General features: G+C 32.2%; 1 protein-coding gene across 1 annotated transcript; it reads right to left on the bottom strand.

Moving 5' to 3' along the window:
* Positions 1–176: 176 nt before the first annotated feature.
* Positions 177–5,365, bottom strand: LOC125862847 (cullin-1-like). The gene is made up of 18 exons (XM_049542972.1): positions 5,195–5,365; positions 4,968–5,067; positions 4,461–4,646; positions 4,277–4,324; positions 3,984–4,187; positions 3,815–3,892; positions 2,986–3,075; positions 2,797–2,877; positions 2,646–2,702; positions 2,255–2,284; positions 2,070–2,156; positions 1,826–1,975; positions 1,684–1,739; positions 1,465–1,585; positions 1,216–1,377; positions 958–1,101; positions 656–874; positions 177–556 (listed from the first exon to the last, which is right to left on the bottom strand). Exons 1-18 carry the CDS (start codon positions 5,329–5,331, stop codon positions 350–352), a joined length of 2,157 nt encoding a protein of 718 aa, XP_049398929.1. The 5' UTR covers positions 5,332–5,365; the 3' UTR covers positions 177–349.
* Between the last annotated feature and the right edge of the window lie 5,965 nt (positions 5,366–11,330).

Here is an 11,330-nt window from a genome sequence, read left to right as displayed (position 1 = left end):
TCAAAATGCAACAAAAAAGATAGCTGGACACAAAGGAGTCAATATCCTCCTGTTACCCCTGTGGTCAACCGTCATCATCACTTCTCCATTTTTATTTTTATTTTGAATAGTCGGTACTAGGAGAAGCAAAACAAGTAATAACCATCTAAGATATTCTATCAGCAAAGCGATCCCTAGGACATTGATGACTTACTTTTAAAATGAAAAGATGTTTTAAGTAACACGCAATTAGATAGCAAGAAAGAAAATGAAATGTCTGGCATAGAAGCAACAACATTCCTCCATGTCAAATTGAATGTTGTGGTTATTAGGCAGACCAAAATCATGTCCACTTTCCTAAATGGAATACCTAAACCGAGGAAATCCAAATGGTGAAGATGCAGCATACCTTAAACATGCGGCTCAATTGCTCAACACACTCCAACACGAGCTGCTGATGAGGAAGCACCTTCCGGCTCTTCATAATGCGCACAATACAAGCATCAATTGCATAACGTCTGTCCTTGTCAACATCCTCAACCACTTTTTTCCTTTCATCCACCGGAGGCAAAGGGATCTGAACGATACAATAAGATCATTGAGAAAAAGTGTCCACAAAGCATACACAAAGTAAGCATCAAAGCAAAATACAAGTAGCTCTAAACAGTATCTATACCCTAATCCTCCTCATTCTGTCAGTGAACTTGGAGTTAAATTCAAAATGATCCGTTGACGAAACAGTTCTATTGCTAGGCTCTTTGGTCAGAATTTTATACTTGGCACATGACAGGGATTGAAGCAATCTGATCAAGTCATCGTCAGCCAAATTTAACTGACTTTTGATATCTGAGTAACTCAATCTATCTGAAGCATTAAACAGTAATAGAGCAGCAGCCTGAAAACGAGATCACTAATCAGTAACCATATTTGGTATCAGAACAGCGATGCTGCAGCAGAACTATTTCACAAACTGATCACCTGGTAAGTTCCCACAATAAGTTCAATAGTTTTTGATTCAAACTTGCCATTGACATTGCATGTATCCAGTGAATAAATCCAGGTCAATTTCCTGTGTTTTGTTTTCGTCTGATAAAATTCCTTGAAGACTTCTACACACTTCACCTGAGATGCCAACAGAGGAGTAAAACACCCATAAAAAAAATAAAAAAAAATAAAGGAAAGATCAGATCAGCAGCAGAAATTGAATCATTATATCAGATGAGAAGCAGATCTCACCATTTCCACAGGGAGACTCAGATCAGAAGATTTATAACTAGGCCAAAAGCAAGTTTTAAGAACTCTGACAGTCAAATCAATTCCGGAATTAGCTGCCGAGTTGTTACTGAGATATTCCTGAAAGTGACTCTGATTTTCCTTGGCCAAAGTCAAGTCCGTCACCTGTTTTGTTATTTCAAACAATAAGTGTTGACAAGACAATTTGAACGGGGGGAAGATAAAACTAGTAGTACTATACACTCTCCTCACCATTCCCTCCATCTTTGACGTAAACTGTCCACCACACTGCTGCTTTAACTTTATTAAGATGAGCCTTTCATGGTCATCATTGGCACTTTTATTAAAAAGCAGTCGCCGAGAAAGCTTCTTCCTATAAAATTATGAAGACAAATGCATATTCAATGGTTAGAGATGTAACAAGGAACTAGTTACTGGGTCAAAAAAAAAAAAATTGATGTAGCTTCCAACCTGTAGAACTCAGCAAAAAGGTCTTTGTCACTGACAAACGCAAGATACTTGACCACCTATATGAAATATAAACAATTATGAAGTTATCCTGAAAAATCGAGTGACCACCAGAAAGCGAAGCTGGATATAGGGTTAGTGCTACCTTATCTAATGTCTCCTCAATAGCACCATCACTGAGTTTCTCACTCCCGCCCTTCTTAAGGATATTATCACAATAAGAGGCAAGGAGTTCTGCACTAGAACAGCCAGCAAACAAATTGTTACAGAAGACCTCAAATGCCTCTTTCAAAACCTATAAAAGTTCAGAAGTTAAGACATCAGAAATAACATCTCAAATTATTCAAGGTAAAAAGTATAACCACACAACTGTGAACAGCTGGATATACCTTGTGAAAGAGAGAGTTATTTGCAAAACTGTCGGTCACATATGCCATATATTTGTCAAGCAGCTCAATAACCTTCCTAACAAAGACCTGAGGAAACAGATCGGACACAGTTGAAGTTGAACCATCTCCTGAGCTATTACACTTGAAAAATCAACTTGAGTAGAAATTCAGATAAGTGGATTTACCTGCTCCTGTGAACCACTGGAACTTTCAGCCTGTAGAACTACATAAATATCAGAACTTCAAAATGCACTGAAATCAGTTACTACCAAAAGGAAAAACAATAGCTCGCAGATCATAAGAACAGCATGTGGATGCAACTTCACATATATCTTTGTATTTCTGATAATGCTATTTAATCTACTCAAAGTCTTGAACTCCTTTTTTTTCTAGATTACTTGATTGTTCTCAAAGATAGGTTGCTCCATGCATTCTCCCCTTCAACTTCCCTTGTTTTTTCCTACCCATACACCTAAACTTTTTCTCTACTAGTTTAAGAAGCATGGATATTAAAATAAGAAAAAGGGGCCAAAAAACATATTGCCAAATGAAGCACAACATGTTCAGTCAACAGACCTTGTTACTTGCTGAGTCTTCGGCCTGTTGCACCAGCACCATACCTTCACTGACATGCTGCAAAATATGTACCATAACAAAGTATTTAACCACCAAAAAAAACACTCAATGAAAACCCTGTAGTTGCTCAACATTAAATAGAAGACCATACCTGCTTAAACACATTTGCAACTTGTTCCAAACCTTTAGGGATCCTGTGGAATAGCCTATACATTCGAGATAAATCCTCTACCTGATATGAAAAAGGGGTGGATCAAAGGAGGGGGGAAAAACAAGATCCTCACATAAGAAGTCAAATACATATTGACTAGTAGACACCTACTATGCAAGGAATTAATACCTTATCATCTCTAAGCAAAGCTCGGCATCCAGAATGCTCCTTCTCAAGCAATTGATTGGTATATACAACCAATAATTCATTTTGCACTTTCTGCAGCACAAGTGTAGTGTCAATTGAAAAAATAAATGCAACCAGAGGCACTTTGAACATAACTCATTTCAAAACTAAACAGACTTAATCAAGTAAAAACTTAGAAAGTAATGACCTGATAAAACCAAAATGAGACAAAGTTATATGCATTAATGTTTTTCATTTCTCCAAATAAAAATAAAAACATCACTGACCAACAGCCCTATTTTGTACATTTGGCTCAATGAAGAAAATGTGCTTCAAGCAAAAGAACAATGAAGAAGGAGATTCATTAATGATGCATAATCATGGAGAAACACCTCTAACTTAAAGTGGAAAGTTTTTGCAATTTCCAGTAGAATCTGCTCCAAAAGATGATCAGAATATCGACCAAAAGAAAGCACAGCATCTCACTGAAGCATAGTTGTAAATGCACAAGATGAATACATTATTCCTCCTCCGAGTACAATGAAAAAACTAAATTGAAAGGTTTGGAAAGACTATATTTCTTTCGTTTCACATGTATTCAGTTTATTCAAAGAAATCATCCAAGGGGAATGCAGTCAAGTATCCGACACCAATTAATGGGAACTCCAAAACCAACAGAATTAAACATCTAGAGAAGGGTTAAATAGTTACTGCAACATATCATAAATACAAAACAGTTTATTTTGAAGTTCTAAATAGCTTTTCATCAGTAGTTAAGATGCCAAGAAAATACTAATATTTCAATTTTCAAGTGCCTCATTCCAATACTGACCCCCAGAAGTTTTGTCTCGCTGCTTGAGTGCAAATAATGAGAAACTCTATCCTTCTCTTTTTTCAAGCACTCTTCTGCCTGTTTTAGAAATAACAGGTATCAGTATACATTCTGGGATAAGGATACAACCAACTTATGCACTAATTAAAATTGCAGATAGGATCTTTACCTTCAACATATAATCTGGACAAGAATCTTCCACAATCCAGTTTGATGCTTTTCGAGAATAATACGCTGCTGTATCTTTAAGCATTGCATCTTCAAAGTCATTTTCATAGAACTCCATCTCCCCCATTCCAATTTCAACAAATATGCTTAGCACGTTCTTCAATAACGCTCTATCAATCTGCTCACCCTCACGTTCTTGATCAATCTGATAAAAAAGGATTATCAATGAGACTCTTATTCTTGGCGCATAGTATGATACAAAAGTGGGTCAAATAAAGAAGGCATGAGACTTGCCAGTGCTATAACTGCATCTCTAGCTTTACTTTTCAACTCTTGATAAACCTATTATCAACAATCACAAAAGTAAATATATACACAACAACAGCATAAAGAGTATTTATTCCTATAGGTTGAATTATAAAAGATATGCAAGATAATATAACCAATATGATATCACATAGAAATGCTAAAGACTAACCAAATCACGGAAGCACGTCAGACCAACTTCATTAAGTGCAGGGAGTGACTTTCGAGGAATAAAATACCGATCAAGATAATGGAAGAACCGTGAAAGCCACCTGACCATAACTTTATGATTTTCCCATCTTTTCACGAGCTCCCTTAGCATAAACTCATTGTGCTTCTCTCTCAAAGAAGATAGAACCTAAAAAAGAATATACAAACACGTATGGGAAACTTGAATAGGAAAAGCTGAGCAATGAGGATGCTCTTTAGCCTGCTCACTACATGTGAGTTTGAGTTGGTAAATGAAGTATTAAGTGAATATCACTAAATAAACCACCTCAATAACATAGTCCATACATATGTTTTGTTCATATGTTTAACAAATTCTGAATTTTGTCATGGGAACATTTAACCACTTAGTGGGTTACAAGTTGATAAAATTTAACTGGCACACTGATGTCATCAACAAACCTTCAACCCTGTGAGAAGCTAAGAGAATTTTCAAGCCAATGGTTCTTACTGTAGAATTGATGTATTCTTCAAAGGCTTCCTTGTATTTCTCATATAGCTGCTGAGAGTAATCGTGAGGGGCCTTCTGTGTACACATGTTATAGATAGTTCTATTCTTCAAATTATGGAAAATTCAAAAAGGAATGCCAACCAAAAAGAGGAAAAGGTGAAAGCAAAAAACATAGTAATTTAGAAAAAAGGAGAAGTGACTATAAGCACAAAGAATGTTATGGATACGTGTAGAGCAGTTTGTACTCTTCGGAGCTGATTGAATATGGATGGCCTTCTAAGATTTTCTTTAATTTTGTGATTCCCTTCTGCATGAAGTTCCATCCTTCCTCCAGCTCGATGGTCTTCATCTGGCTAGTCGTCATAAACACAAATTGCAAATGAGCAACATTAGCTTATCACAGCAGGAATTTGTAAAATCAAATCACACTGGAGCAATAATATATTAGAAAATATAACTAAATAATTATGATGATCACATTCACATGCAACTACAATATGCGGTTACATCATAATTTGACTAGTTGAGTGTTCAGTTAGAGCAATTGATTTAAGAAAAACACAATGAATTCTTAGCCCCCAAAAACCCAAAGGAAGCAGCATATACTCCTACCACCAATCAATCATAATAAACAGGATGGGATGAAAGTGGGAGATATCTTACAGGATAAGGAATCAGAAAGAATAATTTTTTAAGCAAGCAAAAAGTATTAATTTACAATTCGATAGGGTTAGGGTTAGGGTTTGGGTGGAATTAGATATAGAGACGGAATGGATAAAAGGGCTCTAGAGGAGGGCCATGGAGAGTAGGGAAAACAACTATATGTTTGGAGCCAACGAAGGAAATTAAGGAGAAACTATGGTCCAACTTCAATTGCAATATTAGATAAGTTCAAATTGTTTATTTTTCCCTTTTAATTTCTTGTTTTTGTTTAATTTCTACTTTATAATGTATGATATGTTGTAAATGAAAATTCATTCATTTAAAAGTATGAGAATGGGATAAATTAAGTTACATATATTGACAGTGTAATTCATCCTGAAATTTCCTGAAATTTGATTTATTGTCTGTCTTTCTAATTAAGTGGAACCTTTTGAGGGATACTTCTCTTTCTTCAATCGAGTTTGCATATGTTGGATGATCTTATAATTCTAGTGTTCTTGAATCTTGAGGGAGTTCTTGATCTAATTATAAGGAACAAAAGCCAAGACATCCTCGATCAAGATAGAATCACGATATTTAATTTTGCATTTCCATATAAATGTTATTTTAGTTATATAATATAATTATATTTTTTATGAAAAAATAAAAATATAGATATAAATTAATCAGACACGCAAAATATGAATCTTTGTTCAATGTTTCCCTTTCACCGAATAACAACATTTAATTTTGTTTGGTGGTAGCTACACATATTAATTACACACATGTAGTTGTTGACAAACTAATAGCAGCCATGACTGAGGTGTTTACCAATAAGATTCCAATTTTTTCGTATTTAATTGTGTATATATCACTAATTTCAAAGCTAAAAAAAGATTTCTATATCAGGAAAATTCATAAATTGTCATAATACATTATTTTGTTGTAAATAATGTTAGTTTATAATTAATTAATCCACCAACGTAATTATTGAGCTGAATTTAAAAATGGTGCGATTTGGAAACAAAAAATCCTATCCATGAAATAGTACATTTATAATCAGGGCCAAACCTTAAAGAGGTCCCTAATATTTTTTTTAATTCTTTTTTTCAAAAATAATAATAATAATGTATATGTCTATTTAAAATCTATTTTTCTTGTCTTTTTAGATGTGAAATCATTAATTACTGTTTTCTAATCGATTTGTTTTAGTAATTCCTTTTCAATTGATAATATAGCTAATGCATTCAATCTCACATTGTTGATCTCATATAAGATTTTATCAATTTTAGTTTCGAAAAACTTCTTTCGGCTGAGGTAATAGTTACAGGAATTGTTAACATTATTCTATAACCAATATACGCATTAGGAAAAGAATCAAGTCTTTTTATTTGATTGAGTATTTTCATTAAATCATAATCTTCTACTTGTATTATTTTTCTTAATAATAACTAAAAAGAGAATATATATATACTTACTAACTAAGAATATCAACAATAACAAAAGTTTAAGAAAAATTATAAAATAAAGTCAGAATAATAAAACCTGGCTCACGAATTCGATAAGTTGATATAATAATGTTTAAATAGTGTTGCGTTCTTTCAATATAATAATTTGCTTGTTGCACTTTTTAAAATTTTGAAGAAGACACTCAAAAGCAAATTTTGATCTTTTTTAACTTGTAAGCAACATTAAATCATTTTTTTAGGAGAGAGTTCAATATTGAGAATAAAAATAATAAAATGGAGAATAAAAAAGATAAGTATAAGATAAATAATAATATAAGGTCAAATTTTTAGGAGATATATAAATAAGGAAACACAATTTCTCACTTAAGAAAATTATTTTCAAAAAATGTTTCATTCCCTTAGAAAAGTGGAGAAAACTAACACTATTTTGTTTTTTTTCTATACTCCTTACATGCTTTTTTTTTAAATTTAAAAATACATATAATTTTAAGTAATATGTATAAGTATATTTTTTAAAATTGGGGCCCCCAAAAAATATGAGACTCCAAGCGATAACTTTAGTGGCCTAGTGGTTAAGATAGCTCTGATTATAATGTAATGCTCTTGTAATACTATATATTTACTTATTTATCACGATAACACATTAAAGCGATGTAATTTATAGACAAAAATTTAACCACGTGAATAATAGTACAATTGTAGTGTCGTGGATTCTTCTTAGAAAATTCCATGAAAGAAATGTTTTGAGGAAAGTTTTATTCTATTGATCGACGACACATTTTCATAAGTTATTGTTATTATTATTTTTTGATTAATCGAAAAGGATATGCAATTATAAATTACAAGTGCAATTGAAACTAGAATTAGCATGTAAAATATACGAATAAACGAAGCATACAATGCTTTAAAGAGAAGTTAACATAAATAAACGTTCATAAAACAAAATCATTAATGTATGATATACAAGATATATACATTTTTTTTTACAAAATAATTTACATTTTTAGTTATTGAATTAGCGAATATAATTATTTAAATCGACTGGCTAAATATGTAACTTCCATTTTCATTTGGTTTCACAATTAGCCCTTATTATGGGCCACTAGCTCGTGTATGTACTGTTAAATGATAATTGGGCTTGCTTATAGTTTGGACCAACAATCAACATTCAACCCAATAACAATAAGAATTAATCAATATAGCCGTTTATACAACTGTTTAAATTAAAAACAATCGAGATTTATGTGTATCGATTTCCTGCATCCAATTTTACTAATGGGCCAATATGTGAATGGTTCTTTCTTTCGAATATCTTACCTGAGAAAGTGTTTACTTAGATCGATAGAGTATTTCTTTTTTTAAAAATGGGGGAGGGGATTACAATGTGGGGAATCAGATCCTCGCCAACAAGGTAGGAGTTCAGGTAGCCAACCAACTAAACTATTAATATTCTCTATAGACCGTCAAAGTAATTTTTTAAATTTGAGCATCTTACATGACATGCTTAACATGACGAGATTCATAAAACATTTTGATACATTAGTGACGTATATACCTTTAATTTAAAGTTACAAGATTTAGAAGTCTTTTTTTAATTTTTTTAAATTCTATGCACAAATAAACTAAAGCACATCAAACAAGACAACTGGAACAGGCTATCTCCATAGCAAGTAACCCACAATTATATATTATAAATTCAGTGATACTATGAAATCATTCCTATAATGGGTTAGACTATTCCTTCTTTAATTAGAAATTTTGAGGTTCGAACTTTGAGTATGAAAAAGATTCTTGGTAGGAAATATTTTTCCTTCAGATTGGACTCTATGCAGCACAAATCCAAATTAACCAGACTTCAATATGATATATAAAGAAATAATAGTATATCAAGATTTTAGTATAAAACCCTTTTGAAGAAGAGAAAAATTTTAATGGGAAAAGAAGTGTAAAGTAATTTACTATAATAAAGATTTCTTCACTGATAATTCATGAATAAAATACTTAATTGATCACTACACACCAAAACAACAACTTATGCTTATGAGAGTGGCAGAGCTAGATTTTTTCATAAGGGAGTTCAAAATCTGAAAAACTAAACACACGAATTAATTGATGGAAGTTTGACATTTACTATATATATAAAAAAATAATTTTAATCATATATAGTTAATAGTATTTCCGTCGAGGGGGTTCAGATGAACCCCCTAACAGAAGGCTGGCTCTGCCCCTGCTTATGAGTGATATAATATAAAAATTGTGAGTAAGAAATTCATCAAATAGTGTCGATCCCAATTTAACAACGCGGCAAATTTCGAGAGTCAATTAAGTTTATTATGTCTTTCAAATATTTTAAGTTGTTAATTATTGTAATTTATATTACTTTTACGTAATTTTCAAATATATAGATTTTATTTCAAAAGAAAAAAAGCTTAGAGCTTCTATGTCCGAATTCATTATCAAAGTATAGAAATTTGAATCTCAAAATTTCAACAACGCCACATAAATTGAGACAGAGAAAATATAAAATTTATTTTGTTAATTAATAGTATGAAAAGTGAGGGTCCCAAGTAGTTGGAGAGCAAAGTGTGTGGAGTGGGTTGTAAATTGTTAAAACTTGTACGCCTCAAAGCTTAAGCAGAAGTGAGTTTTTATGTTTTTAATGATTGCTTCTTGCATCCCTGTATTAATTGTTCACGTTGTTATATATATATATATATTCAAAATTATTTATTGATTTATAAAATAAAGATATAATTTTTATAATTTTGTTCTTAATTAAGTCCTTTTCAAAATATAAATATTGTAAAATTTCAAAAAAATTCCTTCACTGTTAATTTTGATATTAATGGATAAGATATATAAATAGTGTGTTAAAAAGAGTTAAAAAGGTAAATTAGTAAAAATATAATTCTTACTAGGTCTTAGCTTCATCGCACTTGTCCTTAGAGTAAGGCCATAGGAATACCTTTAGCCTCTGGGATGGGCTCCTCAATAGAACCTCTCTCGGAATCTTGTTATAACTTTTTCCTAGGTTGATGAATACCATGTGAAGGTGATCTATTTTTCTTTGATTTCTCTATACTACTTCACCCGTCTCTTAATCAAAGAAATGACTTCTAGTAGTTGAACGATTCGACATGAATCTGAATTGGTTCTTGAAACTAGAAATGTCCCTCCTCACCCTTAATTATTAGCTCCACCACTCTTTCCCACACTTTCATAGTGTGACTTAGCAGTTTGATATCTCTATAATTATTACAATTCTGAATGTCACCCTTGTTTCTTATACAAAGGAATCATCATACTCCACCTCTATCCGTCCGCATATTAACAACTTAGTCCATCATTCTATACCTTGTAAGATTAAATACTTTCAGGATCTTGAACTTGATAATCTTACATAGAGAATATTAGGGAACATACCTGATGAGGAAGACATCATCACAGAGAGAAGCGGAAGCGTTAGTCGTAAATTGGTTTCTACCTCCTTGCCCTAACTTTTTGTTACCACAACCGTCAGCGATGGAATTATTGTAGAGAATATGTGGTAACCCTAATGGGTGGAGGGAGGACCAATTTATAGAGGTTATGACTTAATCTGGTACGTCCATCAAGTAACCAATGCACGGACGAGATCTATTCCTTATTAAATATTATTTATGGTATTACTTTGATTCCAAGTAAACTTGGGCCATAAGTAAGAAATAATTAATAGTAAATAAATAATAATTCTTACATTCTCCCACTTGGCCCAATGACCATATAACATTAATATTTAATAAACATTAGTTGCGCGTCTAATAAATCTCTTCTATAATGTCCATCATAAATACCACAATATAACAAACTACTAATGCGAGTTATGGCGGTTGTACATAAATTTTAAGCTACATACTTCCTTCCATATACTACTACATTAGCAACTTATCATACTAGGTTCTTAAGCTATAAAACATATAACATTATGGTCCACAATAATGTCTCATAGAGACTTATCTTGTGATATCTCAAACTATAATGTGTACACCATTATGAGAAACAAGAAATTCATTAATGTATATCAAAAACACATAATTTGAGCTCAGAGTGTAAAAATATCATAAGTGCATCAATCATAAGTACAACCAAGACCCATTCTTTGAACATGTTCTTTAAATGTCTTTGATTGTAAGCCTTTTGTTAACGGATCTGCAATCATGAGATCAGTTCTAATATTCTCAAGTAACACTCTTTGTTTCTGAACTTCTTCCTT

Source organism: Solanum stenotomum, chromosome 4, assembly GCF_019186545.1.
Source record: "Solanum stenotomum isolate F172 chromosome 4, ASM1918654v1, whole genome shotgun sequence".
Lineage (NCBI taxonomy): Eukaryota > Viridiplantae > Streptophyta > Magnoliopsida > Solanales > Solanaceae > Solanum > Solanum stenotomum.
The sequence above is the reverse complement of the archived record's forward strand: the minus strand, read 5'-3'. Positions and strand labels throughout refer to the sequence as shown.